The 18316-nt window shown below is 26.9% G+C and overlaps 2 protein-coding genes across 21 annotated transcripts in view; both read left to right on the top strand.

Moving 5' to 3' along the window:
- Positions 1-17231, top strand: part of LOC149879049 (uncharacterized) — a 25136-nt gene extending 7905 nt beyond the window's left edge. Inside the window, exons 1-15 of one of the 20 annotated variants that reach the window (XM_090072357.1) lie at positions 6994-7217; positions 7376-7401; positions 7485-7502; positions 7706-7729; positions 7976-7999; positions 8089-8109; positions 8219-8239; positions 8633-8662; positions 8743-8763; positions 8955-8978; positions 9062-9728; positions 12607-12752; positions 14763-14838; positions 15093-15131; positions 16759-17231. In XM_090072357.1, coding sequence (XP_089928483.1) covers positions 7377-7401; positions 7485-7502; positions 7706-7729; positions 7976-7999; positions 8089-8109; positions 8219-8239; positions 8633-8662; positions 8743-8763; positions 8955-8978; positions 9062-9261 — 408 coding nt within the window. In that variant the 5' untranslated portion in view covers positions 6994-7217; position 7376 and the 3' untranslated portion in view covers positions 9262-9728; positions 12607-12752; positions 14763-14838; positions 15093-15131; positions 16759-17231. Of the gene's footprint in view, positions 1-6991; positions 7218-7334; positions 7402-7484; positions 7503-7705; positions 7730-7975; positions 8000-8088; positions 8110-8218; positions 8240-8632; positions 8663-8742; positions 8764-8954; positions 8979-9061; positions 9729-9800; positions 10411-12606; positions 12753-14762; positions 14839-15092; positions 15132-15362; positions 16118-16758 lie in introns of those variants that run through there. The other 19 variants (XM_090072356.1, XM_090072353.1, XM_090072351.1 and 16 more) reach the window with 19 other exon arrangements.
- On the top strand, positions 1615-4552 carry LOC145181116 (uncharacterized). The gene has a single exon (XM_090072349.1). The coding sequence runs from the start codon at positions 1621-1623 to the stop codon at positions 4522-4524; it is 2904 nt and encodes a 967-aa protein (XP_089928475.1). The 5' UTR covers positions 1615-1620; the 3' UTR covers positions 4525-4552.
- Positions 17232-18316: the final 1085 nt, after the last annotated feature.

The raw sequence follows: 18316 nt of genomic DNA, 5'->3' as shown, positions 1-18316 counted from the left end.
AGATTTTTCTTACTACTTTCAATTTCAATTAAAAAAGAATGGATGATATTAGGCTAGAAGCAGATATTAGTGTAGAAAATGTAAACGTTAATAGGCAAGTTAATCGTCGCAGAAATGAAAGAGATAGGCTAAGGCGAGATGAAATTAATAATCGACAAAATGCCAGAAATGCTGCTCGACAAGCAGCAAATAATTTGAACCCAAATGAGGAGAGCTTGGTTAGGCGAGCTGAAAATAATCGTTGCAGAAATGAAAGAGATAGACTTAGGCAAGATGAAATTAATAATCGACAAAATGCTAGAAATGCTGCTCGGCAAGCAGCAAATAATTTGAACCCAAATGAGGAGAGCTTGGTTAGGCGAGTTGAAAATAATCGTCGCAGAAATGAAAGAGATAGACTTAGGCAAGATGAAATTAATAATCGACAAAATGCTAGAAATGCTGCTAGATACGAAAGAATGCATTGTATAGCAAGAAGTAATACTATTCCAGATTATAATTATTTAGGAGAAATGAATTATATTTGTCAGCATTGTGGTGCTAAGAAATTTCTTGATGAAACACATTTTTTATGTTGCCATAATGGAAAGGTAGTTTTGTCGCAACCTTCATCATTTCCACAAGATTTAGAAGATTTATTTAAAGGAAACTATACAGATAGAAATGCCAATCTGAATTTTTTAAAATATATTAGAAATTATAATGCCTGTCTTTCTTTTGCTTCATTTGAAGCTAATGTAGTTCAACCCATGAATCATGGGCCGCCATGTTTTAGAATATGTGGTCAAGTTTTTCATCGTATAGGTAATCTAAGACCAAATCAAGATGTTCTGCCAACATATTGTCAACTATACATCTATGATCCACTTGCAGCAGTAAATTTTAGAATGCAACAACGTGGTAATGATCTTTGCTTAAATGATTTAATGTTTCGATTGCAAACTATTGTTAGTGAAGAGAATCCATTTGCTCTTGCATTTAAAAACATGGCTGAAGTGGAAGATGAAGAAATTCGTCGAGCAGCTCTAGAAGGTCACTCAGTGTCAGTTGTAAAAATGTCTTTACTTGAAGGGCATGATAGACGTCGTTATAATCTCCCTTCACATAATGAAGTTGCAGTTGTATTTGTTGGTGAAGATGGTGCACCACCTGCTTCCAGGAAGTTGTTATTTACCCAAGAGGTCAACCTCTTAAAACTATATCAAGTATGTCTGCCAACTTAGATCCTATGGTTTATCCTCTATTTTTTCCGAGGGGTGATGCTGGTTGGCATAATCAATTGGTTCACAACCCTGAACGTGCTACATTGGTTAGAAATCATGTTACATTATCTCAGTATTACAATTATAAACTTTCAGTTAGACAATTTTTTCTTCACTCTTTTATGGCAAAAAACTGTTTCAGCAATATGCTGTTGATGCGTATGTGAAAATTGAAGGCCAGCGCCTTGCTTTCATCAGAAATAACCAAAGCAAACTGAGAAGCGAGCAGTATGATGTCTTACATGAACATGTAAACAACCTTGGAAATGATCATAATGTTAGACCAGGGCGTGTTGTAGTTTTGCCATCAACTTATGTAGGAAGTCCTAGAGCTTTAAAAGAAAACTTTGAAGATGCTATGTCTATAATTAAAAAGTATGGTAAACCAGATCTTTTTATTACTTTCACTTGCAACCCAAAATGGCGCGAGATAACTGAAAATTTATATCCTGGTCAGACAGCAAATGATAGACCTGACTTGGTTATTCGAGTATTTAAACTCAAATTAAATAACCTTCTCAATGACATTTTTAAGCACTGTGTATTAGGGAAAGTTGTAACACATGTTCAGGTTATTGAGTTTCAAAAGCGTGGTTTGCCACATGTTCATATTTTACTTCACTTTGCAAATGATGATAAGCTTGAAACAGCACATGATATCAATAATTTAATATCTGCAGAAATTCCAGATCCGATTGTTAATCGAGACCTTTATGACGTTGTTAAAGCTTGCATGATTCACGGTCCATGTGGCATACTGAATCCAAATTCTCCCTGCATGAAAGATGGTGTGTGCAGCAAAAACTATCCTAAAGAATTTACTACTAACACAGTAGCAGTTCATAATGGTTATCCACGCTATAGACGTTGTGATAATGGTTTGGTTATCAATATTAAAGGTAACAATGTAGATAACCGCTGGGTGGTACCTTACAATCCATGGTTATCAAAGAAATATCAAGCTCACATTAATGTTGAAGCTTGCATGTCTGTTAAGGCTGTTAAATATTTGTACAAATACATATACAAGGGTCACGACTGTGCCAATATTGTAATAAATGAACAAATTAATCATGATGAAGTAAACACTTTTTTAGATTGTCGTTATGTTAGTGCACCTGAAGCATTGTGGCGAATTTTTGAGTATCCAATAAGTCATATGTCACACACTATTATACGCCTTAAAGTTCATCTACCTGAAAATCAATTAGTGTATTTTAGAGAAGGAGCAGAACAAATGGCTTTAGATCGTGCAGCTCAACGTGATACGCACCTAACAGCATGGTTTAAGTTAAATACTGAGAATGAAAGAGCACATTGCTATTCTTATGTAGACATTCCTTATCACTTTATATTTGATGATAAACATTGTAAATGGAAGGTTAGACAAAGGGGCGGTGATAAGGTGATAGTAAGAATGTATAAAGTTAATCCAACTGGAGAATTGTTTTTTCTTAGACTGTTACTTTTGCAAGCAAAAGGAGCAACATCTTGGGAGGATGTGCGTACTGTTAATGGTATTGTTCTTGAAACGTTTCGTGAAGCATGTGTTTTGAAAGGCTTGCTGCAAGATGACACTGAATGGCAGAATACACTCTCTGAGGCGGTTTTAACACGTATGCCAAAGCAAATTAGACAGTTGTTTTCAATTATTTTGACTTTTTGTGAACCTGACAATCCTTTAGATCTCTGGAATTCATACAAAGCTTTTATGATGGAAGATTTCATTCACTGCTCAATCCCACTTCTAACAGCTGAACAAGCTACTCTTCATCAAATTGAAAAGATTATTAATCAAAGTGGTAAAACGCTGGCTGATTACAATCTGCCAGTTATTGATGAGTTTATAGGCTTAAATCTAGAAAATTTTGATGAAAATGTTCAACAATCTATTGATGAAGCCAATCGAATGAGACTGTTGCTTAATGTCAATCAATTAAATGTATGTAATGCTATCCTTGCTGCACTGAATGAGCAACCAAGTGTAGAAAATCAACATTCTAGATTGTTTTTCATGGATGGACCAGCTGGTAGTGGAAAAACTTTTACTTATAATTATTTGATTGCTGAAACCAAAAGTAGGGGCTTTAAATCTGCTACAGCTGCATGGACTGGCATAGCAGCAACTCTTCTTACAAATGGATCTACATTGCATGGCTTATTCAAACTTCCTGTTCCAATATTGGATAATAGCACATGTAATGTAACTCCTAATTCTATACACGGGCATTTTTTAAGACAAGTTAGTTTGTTTTTGCTTGATGAAACATCCATGATACCTAAACATGCCTTAAATGCAATTGATAGGTTGTTAAAAGATATTTGCAACAACAACTTTCCGTTCGGAGGAAAAATCATTCTTTTTGGTGGTGACTTTAGGCAAATTCTGCCTGTTGTGAAAAGAGGACAACCAGCTGAAATACTAGAATCGTGTATAAAATGTTCTTTGCATTGGCAATGGGTGCAGAAGTTTGCATTAACTGAAAATATGAGAGTACAAGATGGGGAAGGTGAATTTTCCCAATGGCTACTAAAACTTGGGAATGGAACAATACCTGTCAAAGAGGAGGATCCTTTTAAAGGATGCATTGAAATACCAAATCGGTGCATTATTAGAGAAAACGAATCAATTGTTGAAAAGATTTTCGGAGATGCTGATCAAAATGATTATTCTAAACGCGTGATTTTAACACCAACTAATGTTGATTCATTATCAATCAATGAAGAAGTGCTTGAATGTCTGCCGGGTGAGGTCAAAATATATTTAAGTGCTGATCAAATTGACACTGATGACCTTAATGAAAGAAATCACTTTCCTGTTGAGTTTTTGAACAGCTTAACTCCTTCAGGTATGCCACCTCATTGTTTAAAATTGAAAATTGGTTGTGTAATTATGCTACTTAGAAATTTAGATCTCAAAGCTGGGTTATGCAATGGTACTCGAATGAAAGTTTGTGCTCTTCAAAATAATTACATTGATGCAGAGGTTTTGACAGGTGTTTCTGGTGGTAAACGAGTTTTTGTTCCTCGAATTCAGTTGGCTCCATCGGATTCTAATTTACCTTTTGTTCTGAAACGTCGTCAGTTTCCTGTCAGATTGGCTTATTCAATGACAATTAACAAAAGTCAAGGTCAAACATTTGATAGAGTTGGGGTATATCTCAAAAAACCGTGTTTCTCTCATGGTCAATTATATGTTGCATGTTCAAGAACTAGAGCATTTAACAGTTTGTTTTTCAAAATTGATAAACATCTCATTTAAGGTATGGTAGGTGAAAAGTGTTACACAAATAATGTTATATTTTCTAATGTTCTTAATTTATAGTCTTTAGATTTTCATTTCGAAAACTTACTGTTTGTAGGTTGTGAGCCCATTTTTTATGTATAACATTATTTATTATTTTAATTTTTTTTTTCATAGTTTTTGATAAATATATCTGTCATTTAATATTGTTATAAAATGTGTTTATATGTGTTGTATAAAGCCATATATGTTTATAGTTGTATATATGTTTAAATTATGTTGTTTCCATGTTTTCAAAGTGGTGTGACTTGGCATTGTTGTGCAAGATCGATAACCTTGCCAGCCAAGCGGTGTACTTATAGCAGAGGTGTGACTTGGCAGCATTTAGTGTCAGGCGGTGTTACTGCTTTAGAGCTAGGTGTTGTCTAGCCTTTTTTAATTATTCTGGAAACACATAATAATGTCTGTTAATGTTTAGCGTAATGTGTTTGAGAGAGTATGCAACCTTGATCTTTAAATCTAGGTTGTTTTAATGTCCTAAATTTGAAGTAATTGAATAACTAATATTGAATATAAAAACAAATATACTTTTATGTATTTATATGTTTAGTAAAAAGATAAATATAGTTAACTTTAAATTGGTTTTCTATATTGCCTTTCATATTTTAATTTGGTTTGTTACTTTCGCTGGATTTTAGGATCAAGGGTGTAAATATTCTATTGTTATGTGTTATTGTTGTGATGTTTTGTGTTGATAGACTGCTTGGCTTACCTTCACGTTGGTGTCTATCGTTAAAAATGAATAATAGGTAGTTTCATTATTGGAACTTACTGCTTTTATTCATATACTAAAAGCCAAGACGACATTATGCTAAAAATGCAATTTATATCTTAATTTGATTATTATTTTTTTTTTTATTTTTTTTTTTTATAGTATTGTTAATCCTTTTGTACTTCGAAACAGATTTTATAGTTTATATATTCGATAAATGTTTATATTAACTGCTATGTCAAAATAGGTTACTATAAGTAGGTAAATCGAATTTCAGTTTTTATGTGGTGTTTTTTTTTTTTGTTGTTGTAATTATGGTATCATAATTCCATTTTTTTTTTTCTTTAAGATTTGCGATCGACGCATTTATACGATTTAAAAAAAACAACCTGAATTCCTTTTATTGTAAATTTTTGTCAGTTAAAATGATATAAATATATGCAATTAGTTCAATTTTTTTTAAATTTTCTCTATTTTATGCCTAATAATTTGTTGTACGTAACTTAGAGGATCTTTTTAAACTGGGGGTCGCAACTAAAAACCTTTAAAAGCATGGAGAACATTGTAGTTTTGCTGCGCATTTGTAAAATATCGAGTTACTTAAATTTTATAAGGTGTTTAACTAATTAATTAGCTTAGTTTGCACTTGCAACACTTTTGAGGAAGGAAAAAATTCTTATACATGTAAATCATTGTTTTACATTTTATTATTTTGGTAAAAGGTCTTCATCAAAAACTTGATTACTCTTAATAAAAATAACTATTCTCCTGGCCACCATTAAGGCAAAAACGGGGAAGTGAGGTCCTTTATTAGTGTCAAAATATTTAAGAGAATTAAATTTCGAGTAACAGAAGGAATTTTAAGTAAATGGCAGCATATTACCGTTTACTAAAAACTATTGAAACAAACAGGCCATATGTAAAAGTGGTCAGAAAAGAGACCACAATATAAAAATGGTCTGTGTTGAACAGACTTAACAAGACCCGGGTGCGGTCAGCTTGGTTAACAAACATGAAAGTATGTCACGTTAAAAACTATGAAAGTAACGTAACCTTTAAAAGCCAATTTAAAACATTTTTGGTTGCTAAATGTGATAGCACATTGTAAGTATAAATGTGATAGTATAGTAAAAATACTATTTTAAGATTTTTTTTGGCTCATAAAAGGGATTTATGACTTAATTGATTGTGGTTTCCTATTAAACCGCAATAAATAACAATTAGAAGGCTATATGGCCCAGACGGAATATGCGACAAATATCAAATTTGTATTTTACTCTTCTAAAAAAATGGAGTCAAGACAAATTGGTTCTTATGTCCAGATATGTTTACTGCACGTATTAGTAAATAAACTAATTATTTGCGTAATGAGTTAGACGCACTAATAAGTTATTTTAGGGATTGATTAAAATTGATGATTATTTTAGGCATTGATTAAAACTGATGATTTATTTATAATAATAGAAGATTGGTTATTTTAGGCATTGACTAAAATTGCTAATCATAATGTAGTTAATTGAATATGCTAATCGTAATGTAATTTGTAATAATGTAATGCTTAAGTTAAATGCGCTTTTACTTTTTAGTTACTCTTGGTTGTTTTGTTACGCTTAGTGAAAGACAGTTTTTGTTTGCGCTGTTAGTTTTTCTTCTGTTCTGGAATTTTGAGATTGGAATTTCCAGACATTTAAAAAAGCACGTTTCTATTATATCTGTTCTATTTCATCTTATCATGTTTCAAGAAGGTTATATTCTGTGTTGTAATTAGCGTAAAAATTTCATTATTGTGTCGCGTCAGAAGGAGCGTTGTCCGTGCGTGATATATTCATTGTAAAAAAATTCATTGTGCACAAGGAATATTCATTGTACACAAGGAATATTCATTGTACACAATGAATTTGGAAAACCTATAAAAATTGTAAAAGCTGAGAAGCAAGAAGTGAGTTTTTTAAGTATACCGACAATACGGTCGTCTTGATTTCACATACTGTTTAATCACTTTAATCGTTTATATTTTAAAATATTAATTTGTTTTTTATACTAATTTGTTTTTTAGCATGTTTATTTTTATTTTTATATCGAATATCGAATTAATAGAATGTCTGAAAATGGTGAAGACGAAGGTTTGTATTTATTTAGATGTGTATTATGTTACTGATTCCTGTCATATTACCTAGATAGTTCATAAAGATATGTTTATTTTTAGTCGCTGAATTACTAAGAAGTAAGTTTTGTTCCTTTTTGTTATAATGAAAGGTTACAATATGTTTGTTGATTTAAATTAACTTTTCAATAATAAAATGGTTTAGACGAAAATTTTTGTAAATTAATTCAATCTAGAAAGATTAAATAATTTTTCTAATATTGAAGTAATTAAGGAGGTTTAAAAAAGAAACGACTTCAATATTTGTTTGCTTTTCTGTTTAGCTGACAACAATGAAGAGAGAGGTAGTAAGTTTTAAAGGATTTCTATTTTTTATAATTTTTTATAAAGTAACTAAAATGTTTTTTAAAATAAGGTTGTTGGTTATTAAGTAAAACAGTTAGTTAATTTAATTTTATACAATAAGCCCAAGAACTTAAGTCCTACTTAAACCTATATTGTCAATAATAAAGAGAAGAAATTTAAATTTGTCAGTAAGACAGCTTTTTATTATTTTATATCAAGTAAGTTTAATTAAGATTTATTTTTTTTAGTTGATAAAGAGCAAGCTAATATAGGTATTAGTTACATAAGTTAAATGAATTTATTTTTAAAAAGTTAAGAAAATATTTTAACGTCTATACAATTTAGTGCTTTTGTTGTTTAGACACAGTGCAGACGGAAATAAGTCAGTGTTTTTGCTATTAGATGTTTGTTAACAAGAATTTGTTTATTTGTACTGTAACTGGAATTTTAAAACTTCAAGTACTTTACCTTTATTTTATTTTTTCTTTTAGGAGAGTTGGAAAAGAAACTAAGTATAAATTATATGATTAGTATAGTTAAATAAATGAAGCATTTATATCTGTACCTCTAAAGTCCAAAGTCGGTTGTGACATTTTAGAAATTGTCCAGGAGAGAGAAAATAGTAAAATAATTAGTCTTGATTGACTTATTTTTGATATTTAAATTTTTTTTTTTTTTCCAAGTTTTATTTAATTTGTCTTGAGGCGCATGAAATATAATTTTGACAAAAATTAAAAATAAAAAGTTGAAAGTGAAAAGCCATTTCAGGACAATTGATCTTTGTCTTCTGAGCTACAGATATTAAGATTCAAAGTTTATTTTAATTTATAGTTTTTGTTTAGTTTAATCAATTTTAGTTTACTTTATGTTAGTTTTAGCTTCAGTTATCTTTTTTCTTACATTAGACAATTTTATGGAGGAAATGAAAGTATTAGGTAAAAAAAAATATAATCTTATATATTATATGTAAATAATATATTATCAATTATTTTAACGTATATTTTTTTGTCTTTAGTGTCTGCTAGAAACATAAATGGTAAGCCTGTGATTTAAAATTTATATTTTTTCATGGAGAAATATTTGCAATCAGTAAAATAACTATTTAATCTGTAACATAAATATGGCATTTTTAAACATCGCATTTTACTCATTTTTGTTAAAATTAAATTAATCACAAGTTTAACCCTTTTTAATTTACTTTTTTTTTTTATATATAATTATTTTTAGCATCCTCTTCATCTTGTGAAAATGGTGAGTATAAGCTTTATATTATGAATAAATAAAATTGCAAATATTTTTAATTTTTTATTATATCCTTCTATTTGTAATTTTAGAGCCGCTTACGTTTGAGCAATATCGCCGATATCGCTCCCAACACCCAGGGCCTCTCTCGGAGAGGTCCTTCAATAAGTGGCGTATCAATGGCGGTATAGATGAGCCTTCCTTTAAATGGAGAGCTCATCCATATCGGGGTGTTGGGAGACACCGAAGAAAAAACAGCAACGAAAAGGTTGTAAATGTCTTCTATCAATGAAGATATTTATAACTTTTTTGTTGCTGTTTATTTCACTTTTTTAAAAAACCGCTTTTTTTTTTTTAATTTATTTTTTTTGTAATTAATTTTAATAATAAAAGATGTAAATTTAATTTGTATTTCTCTTTTTTTAATTAATACTTTATTTGATTTTCACCAATTAAACATAAATATAATTAAATTGATTTATTACCCAATCATCGAAAAAAAGTTTTTTGTTATCATTTCCTTAATAATATAACAAAATATTGTTAAAAATAGATAATTGCTAGATTAATTTATTGAATCATCTTATGAAATTTTCTATAAGCGAAGACTATGTAAAGCTATATAGCTGCTATTAAATAATATTTCAATTTGATTATAACTAAAGTTTACAAAAATCCAACATGAAATAGTGTCATAAAACAACTCCGACAAGCTGCATCATGACAGTAGTTCAAGTATGAAAAGTTATCGAAAAGCAGGTAAATTGTTTGTCAGTTTGCTTTCTTTCTTTCTTTCTTCTGTCTACTTATCTGTTACAATTTTTTTTTTAGGTTTATCATATGACGCATTAATGCAATATAAAAGATGATAGATTACATTTTTTAAAATTTGTTAAACACATGTTTAATTGTAAATTAACTTTTTGATTGAAACGAATTTGTACTAAATTCCTTAGTTATTTATAATAAATTTATTAAATTAAATGCTTTTATTGTTTTTGAGACAATATTCTTATTTAAAGAAACATGTAACAAGTGGATACCAAATAATTAACAACTCATGTATAATTTTCGTTCGCTTTACATTAATTCGATTAAATAGAATTTATGTTAAAAAAATATAGTACAATTTCCTCTTTACTTTTTCGTCAATTTACAGCATGTTGACGCGTTTTTATTTTGTGTCAGTAACTAAAAACGCAATATGTTGAACTAATTAATGTAGAGACAAATGGCTGTGTATTACTCAGATATGACTTATGTAAAGTGTAAATTACTAAAATAATGTTAAATAATTGTAACTTATTTAACCTCCTCTTTCCTTTTTATTTTATTCTAACATATAGTCTTTTTTTTTTTAATTTGAAGGGGTTTTTCTAAAAAGTTATTAGTTAAGGTTTTGCAACTTTAAATTGTGGAAGACAGCCACTATAAATAACAGATCGACCATAACCCGTATTACGGGTTGCTTATTGCTAGTTATTATTATTATTATTATTATTATTATTATTATTATTATTATTATTATTATTATTATTATTATAACCATTATTATTATTACTATTATTATTAATAATGATATTATTATTATTATTATTATTATTATTATTATTATTATTATTATTATTATTGTTATTATTGTTATTATTGTTATTATTATTATTATTATTATTATTGTTATTATTGTTATTATTGTTATTATTATTATTAGTATTATTATTATTATTATTATTATTATTATTATTATTATTATTATTAATATCATTATTATTATTATTATTATTATTATTATTATTATTACTATTATTATTATTATTATTATTATTACTATTATTATTATTATTATTATTATTATTATTATTATTATTATTATTATTATTATTACTATTATTATTATTATTATTACTATTATTATTATTATTATTATTATTATCATTATTATTATTACTATTACTGTTATTATTACTGTTATTATTACTGTTACTTTTGTCATTGTTATTATTAGCAGTACTATTATTATTATTTTAATTTTTTAAACTATTTCTGTGATTATAAATATTTACATTTTTCTAATTGTTTTCATTATTACTTTTCTTATGATTTCTTTTAATAGTGTTATTATTGTTTTTATTGTTTTTATTATTATCGTTATTTTTGTTTTTGTTATTAATTCTTTTAGTATAATTATAATTTTTCTTTTAGATAGTTTTTCTATTATTTTTTTTGTTTCTTTTATTCATATTATCATCATCAGTGTCATAAATATTGCTTATATCATTATTATTTTTTTAGAATTTTTATTATTATTGTTTTAACTTTTATTATAATTATTGTTTTTTAACTTTTTTTTTTTTTTTTTTTTTTTTGTTTTTTATTGTTACTATTATCATTTTTACTTTTTTTATTATTATTAATATTCATATTTTTGTTTTTATTATTTTTGTCATTATTTTTTTTGTTATTTTTAATAGTTATATTGTTTTTTTTATTTATTTATTGTTCTTGCTAATATTATTATAATTGTGTTTTTCTTTTTTTTGTTGATATTATTTTCTTTACTTTGATTATTCTTATTATTTTAATTTATGTTTTTGTGTTATTTGCTTTATTTTTGTTACATGTTTCTTCGTCTTTTTTTACTTTTTTTTTTATTTTTATATACTTGTTTTGTTTTAAAATTCTTTTTGTTTTTTTGCTTTGGTCATTATTTTTATAATAATTATCATTCTTTTTATTATTGTTATATTTGTTCTTGCTATCATTTTTTTTGTTACTAATTTTTTTATTACACTTTTTATTATTAGTTCTTTTCATTGTTTTTTTTTTTTTTCGCATAAGATTTATTATTTTGGTTATTTTTGTTTATATTGTTAATCTTTTTTTTGTTGTGAATGTTATTATTTTCCTTTTTGTTTTATCAATATTATATGTTTTATTTAAGTTGAATTATCAAAATATATCTGAAATACATTTTATAAAATGAGTGAATTAAATTTACATTTTAGTTTTCAAATTTTTTCTATAAAGTTTCAAGTTTTAAATAGTTTTGTTGCTCTTGAATGCATTTTTAATATTCCAAGTCATTAAATGCTTAGATAAGTTTCAAAAAAGCCACTAATGTGTTTTAGACAGTTTAAGTTAAGCTTTTTAAAATTGTCCCCCACCCTTCCTCTGAAATTGGTCCTGTTGACACCTTTGTTTAAAGTTTAAGCAAATGAAGGAGTGTATTATGAAAAAGCATATCGTTAATTTTTTTGTTTTTCTATTCTCTCTAAACAAATATATATTTGAGTTAACAATTGTAGAAATGAAATTGTAAAACATAACATTAAAATCTGTTAAGAAAATAATGTGGTAAGCAAATATGAAAGAAAAATATATTCAATAAGAATTTCATGTGGTTATCATTAGCAGCTCTATTGCAAATATTTTGAGAGAAAAATTAAAAAGTGTTGCAATCCTTTTGAAATGCAAAAGGAAAAGGAAAAAGACTTCTGTAAACTTTAATCTAACATTTATTATAGTTATAGCAGATCTCTTATGGGAATAAAATGGAAAATGTTTTGTGAAGATTTATAATAGTTGTTAAGATTTCAGTTACTTTTAAAACTTATCTAAACTTGCTTTTTTTTTTTAGGGAACTTAAAGAATTCCCTTGACTTTTGCTTTTATAAGAAAAGAATTTAAATATAACCCCGGGTTTGAAAACATGCAGCAAACATTACAAAAGAGCAGTAGAAGCTGATGAAGATTTTACTTGACAGGAAGAGTGGGAGTCACAAAGTAAGAAATGTTAAAGTTTAATACTTTTATATGAATTACTTTGGATTTCACCAGCAAAACAAAATTGTGAGGATATTATCAGACAGAGTTGCTGAAAAGGTTTTGTTAGCATATAATATTGGAGATGTTTCTTTAACTTCAAGAATAAACAGCACCATTTCAAACAGTAACATAAAGATAAAGATCTAAACAGTTTAATGTATGAATTCAAAAAAAAAATTAATTGATTGACTCCTAACACTATAAGGTGCAAATGTTAACACTTGCACCAAATTCTTGGACATATAAAAAGATATCAAATTACTTTGAACTGTCTGATTGTCTTTTTCTAAAGTTAAAAAAGATAAACATGAGCAGAGGATTTTATCATTACCAGGAAAAAATCTAAAAAACCATATTATACCAGAAACAGTCAAATTAGTGATAATTTTTTATCAAAGAAATAAGTTTCTAAGAAAGATGCCAGGGAAAAAAAGACTTAGTATTAAAAAAACCCAACACATTCAAAAAATGTTATTACTACTCAATCTTAAAGAATTACATGTTGCACATTTACAAAACACATCTAAAAAAGACTATCCTAATGTCAATGTCAGTTTGTCAAACTTTGCAATCTGAAACCCAAAGTGGTGCATTTCAGCTAATGTCTCAGTTAGTCTCAATATAAGTGCATACAAAAAATCTTTAAAATGCAAAACTTCTCATGGATGCAATTATTTGGAATAAAAGTTAAAAGGATTCTATTTCTGTAATTGTTTGTTCTGTTAAAAATGCTGTATGCTGCACCAATTTGACCAATCCCCAGGTATTCAAGCAGGTGTTTAGTACAAGAGTTTATAGGCAATTAGCTAAGAAAAATTATTCAAAGTATTTAAGCAATGGCAGACCACTGACTATACAACACTAGTGCTGCAAATACTGCCACTCAATAATTTTAATGTCTTCTTTTGCAGTATCATTGAAACCCTTATCACAAAATCATATATTACAAAAACACAAAGTAATTACTTAAAAAAAACTGCTAAGAAAATCTTCATCAAAAGAAATGAATAGTTTTTGAAGATTTTGCTGAAAATTATCATTATATGTAGTCCAGGTTGAGGTTAAAAGTTATAAATGGAGCAAAAGTTATTTGTCACATTTTTTCACTTGCACTTTACTTTATAGAGAAAACAAAAATCTTTTTGTTACTTTTCAGAAAATGTTGATCACAACACAGGGTTTTTTTTAAAAATTTAGGAATATAAAATTAGATATGTAAAAGAAAATTTATCTGATGTATCTTGTGTAAAGTACTTTTCCCATGGCTGTTTGAAAGCAATAAGTTATAAATAACAAGCATTGATGCAATTTCTGAAGTATTCAATTTTATTCCAAAATAGATAATGGTAAAGAGTTTTTTTTAAACATTAAAAAAGTTCTTAACAATATTGAATAATACACTGTTTTTGAAACTCAAACTTATAATCTTATCATTTAAAATGATTTTTCAATAAAGTTTTCATAATTTTTTTTCTTACAAATTATGAAGATAATCTAGAAAGCATGTCTGTTGTGTTAGCATCTTTTTAAAAAAGATGATCCGCTTTTTTTTATTATTTTATTTTCTATATCAACATTCTATGTACATTTTGATAATAAATTAACCATAACCTATTGTTTTTTGTTCCTTGTCTTTAAATACTCTGTGTGGGAAAAACTGGAAAGAATAAGAAACCTTAATATATTGATATAGTTCTTTTATGAAATACATTAATGGGTAATTCTTTAAAAACTTTTATAACATCATACTTTGAAAAAATACTGTAAAACATTTTTTTTCATTAACTAGCAGTTACAGTATTTTATGACACACTTAAAAGTGCTTTTTAAGTGTCATAAAATACTGTAACTTTTTTTTTTTTTTTCTGAATCTGTAGAATTATGTAAACTTAATTTTGCCATGAGAAAGTTGTAAAAAATTTTAGATAACATTTAAAAAATAACTTGAATGAACTTTATCTTTTTCAGTATACATTATGAAATATTGTGTCAAATTTGATATTAATGTTGTGATACTCCTTTGCAAGTAATCTCTACCCAGAAGGTAGTAATTTTGGTACAGAATTTAAATGTCTTTTGTTGTTTTATGCCTGCATTATTACTAGGATAATACTACTGAATATGTGAACTTTCGTAATGAGATATAGTCTTTAGTGCTACCAATTGTTAAACTATGAAAACTGTATTTCACTACAGAAATTAATATTCTTCTTACATAATTTTAGGCTTTCAATTTCTGCAACTGAAGTGACTATTATGTTTTAATAACTAAATGTTTCTAAACCTAACTTTTTTTAGGCAGCTGGAGCTGATCTAACCAAAGAATGATCCAAAATGGTAACCATACTGTAATTAATTATTGAAATTAAGCAAAATAGTTGTGAAGATCTTAACAGTTTTTTTATCTTTCTTATAAATTTTTACTTTAATTTGTTTTTAGGTTTAAGTAGTGAGTATTTGATAAATCTGCATTTAGTTAAATTGTTTAAACAGTTTCTATCAGCTTTAAAAATTTTTTATTTGCATATTAACTTTCTTTAATGCTTTAGCTTTTTTTTTCTTCTTCAGCATATGATATCTAGTAAGATATCTGGAAGACCCTATTTTGATGAGATTCTTCATTCATCTTTTCTTAGTTGTTTGACTTAAGTGAGGGAATAACTGCCAATATTACAGACCGCGTACGGGTTCTTAAAAAAGTGACTAACTTGAGATCAATTTTTATTTGCCCAACAATTCAAAAGCACCTGGAATAAATCATTTTTATTGATCGGTTTTTCGCCTTTCAATTGACGATCGAATTATTCTCAAAGATGCTCTGATGGATTTAAATCTGAGTTTTGAGAAGGCCAGTCCGAAATAAAAAATTTTTTCAAATGGAAAAATTTTTTATAGAATTTCCCAAGTAGCAACGCTCGTATGGGCCAGTGCCGGCTACGCTAGTTCTGGCGATCCATTTACGGGACATTAAAGTTCCATGAATGGCATGCCGGAGCCGATATGAACTATTGTTGTACCGTAAAAGATTCACCAGAGCTGGTTTACCAGATAGCAACTGTCATGTGGTCCTTTTGCGGCATCCCAGTCTTGGATATCCAATAACGGGCCGATTACAGATTGCACGCCAGAGCCAGTTAGCCACAACTGGACCACCGCTTAAAACATAACTGAATAGTATATAGGGCAGTTTTTTTGAAGCCTGTTTTGGACTCTCAAGATGGCGACGGAATAAACGAGCGCTTATATGAAAATTATAAAACTGATTGTAATGAAGTTTTATTTTGAGTTCAAATATTGATAAATATATAAGTTTCAAATAAAAATCTGTTTTTTTTGTTTAACATAACATTTTTTCGCAAAAATATTTACATAAATTTCAAATGTAAATATATATTTTTTGGTTGATAAAATATATTCTTACAATAATTTGTTGTATGTTACCTTTTCTATTTTTCGTTTTTTAGAATAAATATGATAAAATAATGTACAAGTTCTCAGTAAGACTGTATAATTTTTATTTTTTTGGTTGGTTTAAATTTATTTTGTAAAATAGTGAAGAAAAAGTATTTAAGTTTTAAATTTAGACCAAAGAAACCTAGTTATTATATAGGTCTAAAATGATAATTGCTAACCAACTTACAACTGTTGGGAGCTGCCAACATAGTAATTTATTAATTGCTTGTGCAGAATTCTCAAATAATAGTAAAAATAACAGTAAGTATAACAGTATAAAATATTAATAAAAAAGTATAGTAGATGATTTAAATGTTTCTTTATTTAAAAATTTATTATAATACATTATGAAAAAATTTAAGGTCTTCTTACATGCATTTATATCTTAAACTAGAAGGGATTATTCCTAAATTTTAAGGGAAAATTATTAACATTTAAAGATATAAACTTATATGTATTATACATTTTCGGATAACATACAGAATGTATATTTTGTTCTTAATTTGTTTAGTAACAAGTAATGTGTTGTATTCAACTACGAAGGATGATGTATATTTACAGGAGCATCCGAAAGTGACATCCTAAAAGCCATTGTTCATTATTTGGCAGGAGCTGCTTAGCATAACGGTGGCAGAAAACAAAGAGCCATAAAAAAGTCTGCTGAGATAAATAGCTTTGAACATTTTTAAATACCAATCGTTGGTAGTATGGTTGCTATAATTGCAACCTGGCATAAATTATGTACACGGATTGACTTTACATTTTAGTTCTAAATGTTTCTTAAAGGGATTTTGATGATGACATAATTCATCAATAATAATAATAAAAATTGTAAAATAGGTAGCCCCTTATAAAACATTTCTGAAGAAATTTAAATGTATATAAATCACATCTTTTTGGTATTTTTATATAGTAATTTATATTACATATTATAAATGTGTCATAATTTATATCATATATATTACATTAATAATTAACGTTATATATAATATAATAATTAAGTCAAAATGGTTTGTTTTTATTAACGAATTCTTCTTTATAAGATTTATAAATAACATTTGTTCGTTGAATTTGGTTTTATTTTGATGAAGGAATTTATATTTATTTTGTTTCAAACTTCCAAATCGAAAAGAGTGATTTAACTTAATGGTATTTTCTCTATTCCATTAATAAGGAACATTTAAATGGCAGGCTTTAATAATTTGATTAAAATAAATTAGAAATCTAAAACTTTGTTTTCATATTTGAGTGATATGTACATGCAGTATGTAAAACTGATGAAGAGGAACGTTATAATATATGGATATATAATATATAAAAGATGAACGTTATAATATGTATAATAACAGTTAATCGCCATTATTATAATATATAATATATTATAATAATGGCGATTAACTGTTATACAGTGGTTTGATGTGATAATATTTTATATATATATATATATATATATATATATATATATATATATATATATATATATATATATATATATATATATATATATATATATATATATATAATATTATTACATCTTTATAAGGTGTTATATAATGTAACATATATTATGTTACATTGTAAAGATGCTTTATTATGTGATATTATTAATATGAAAATTATCATCTTATATAAAATAAATATAATAATATAACATCTTAATAAGATGCTATATCATTATGATGCAGCTATATTTTGTAAATATCTATGATTATTGTTAATCCTGACTATAACATATATAATTTACATATGTTAAGATTCCTAATAATACAGTGGTTTTCATAAATTTAGACGCACTCATATTTGAGAATAGAAATTTTTAGTTTTTCAACGATAAAACAATAACGAAAAAGATTTCGGTTTAGTTTTTTTTCGATTTATTAGATAAATACCTACAGAATACAAAATTTAAAAAAAATTTTCAAAAAAAATACAAATACTAAGTAATAATTAGGTAAAACTAGATGGTATTAAAAAAATAAGACAAAAAAAATTGTTCATAAGTTTAGACACACGAAACATTAGGAGGCGTAATTTATGAACCAATCAATATTTTGTGTATCCGGCTTTTG

Source organism: Hydra viridissima, unplaced genomic scaffold, assembly GCF_058129835.1.
Source record: "Hydra viridissima isolate aposymbiotic clone 2 unplaced genomic scaffold, HvirCarnegie_v1 scaffold_14, whole genome shotgun sequence".
Lineage (NCBI taxonomy): Eukaryota > Metazoa > Cnidaria > Hydrozoa > Anthoathecata > Hydridae > Hydra > Hydra viridissima.
The sequence above is the reverse complement of the archived record's forward strand: the minus strand, read 5'-3'. Positions and strand labels throughout refer to the sequence as shown.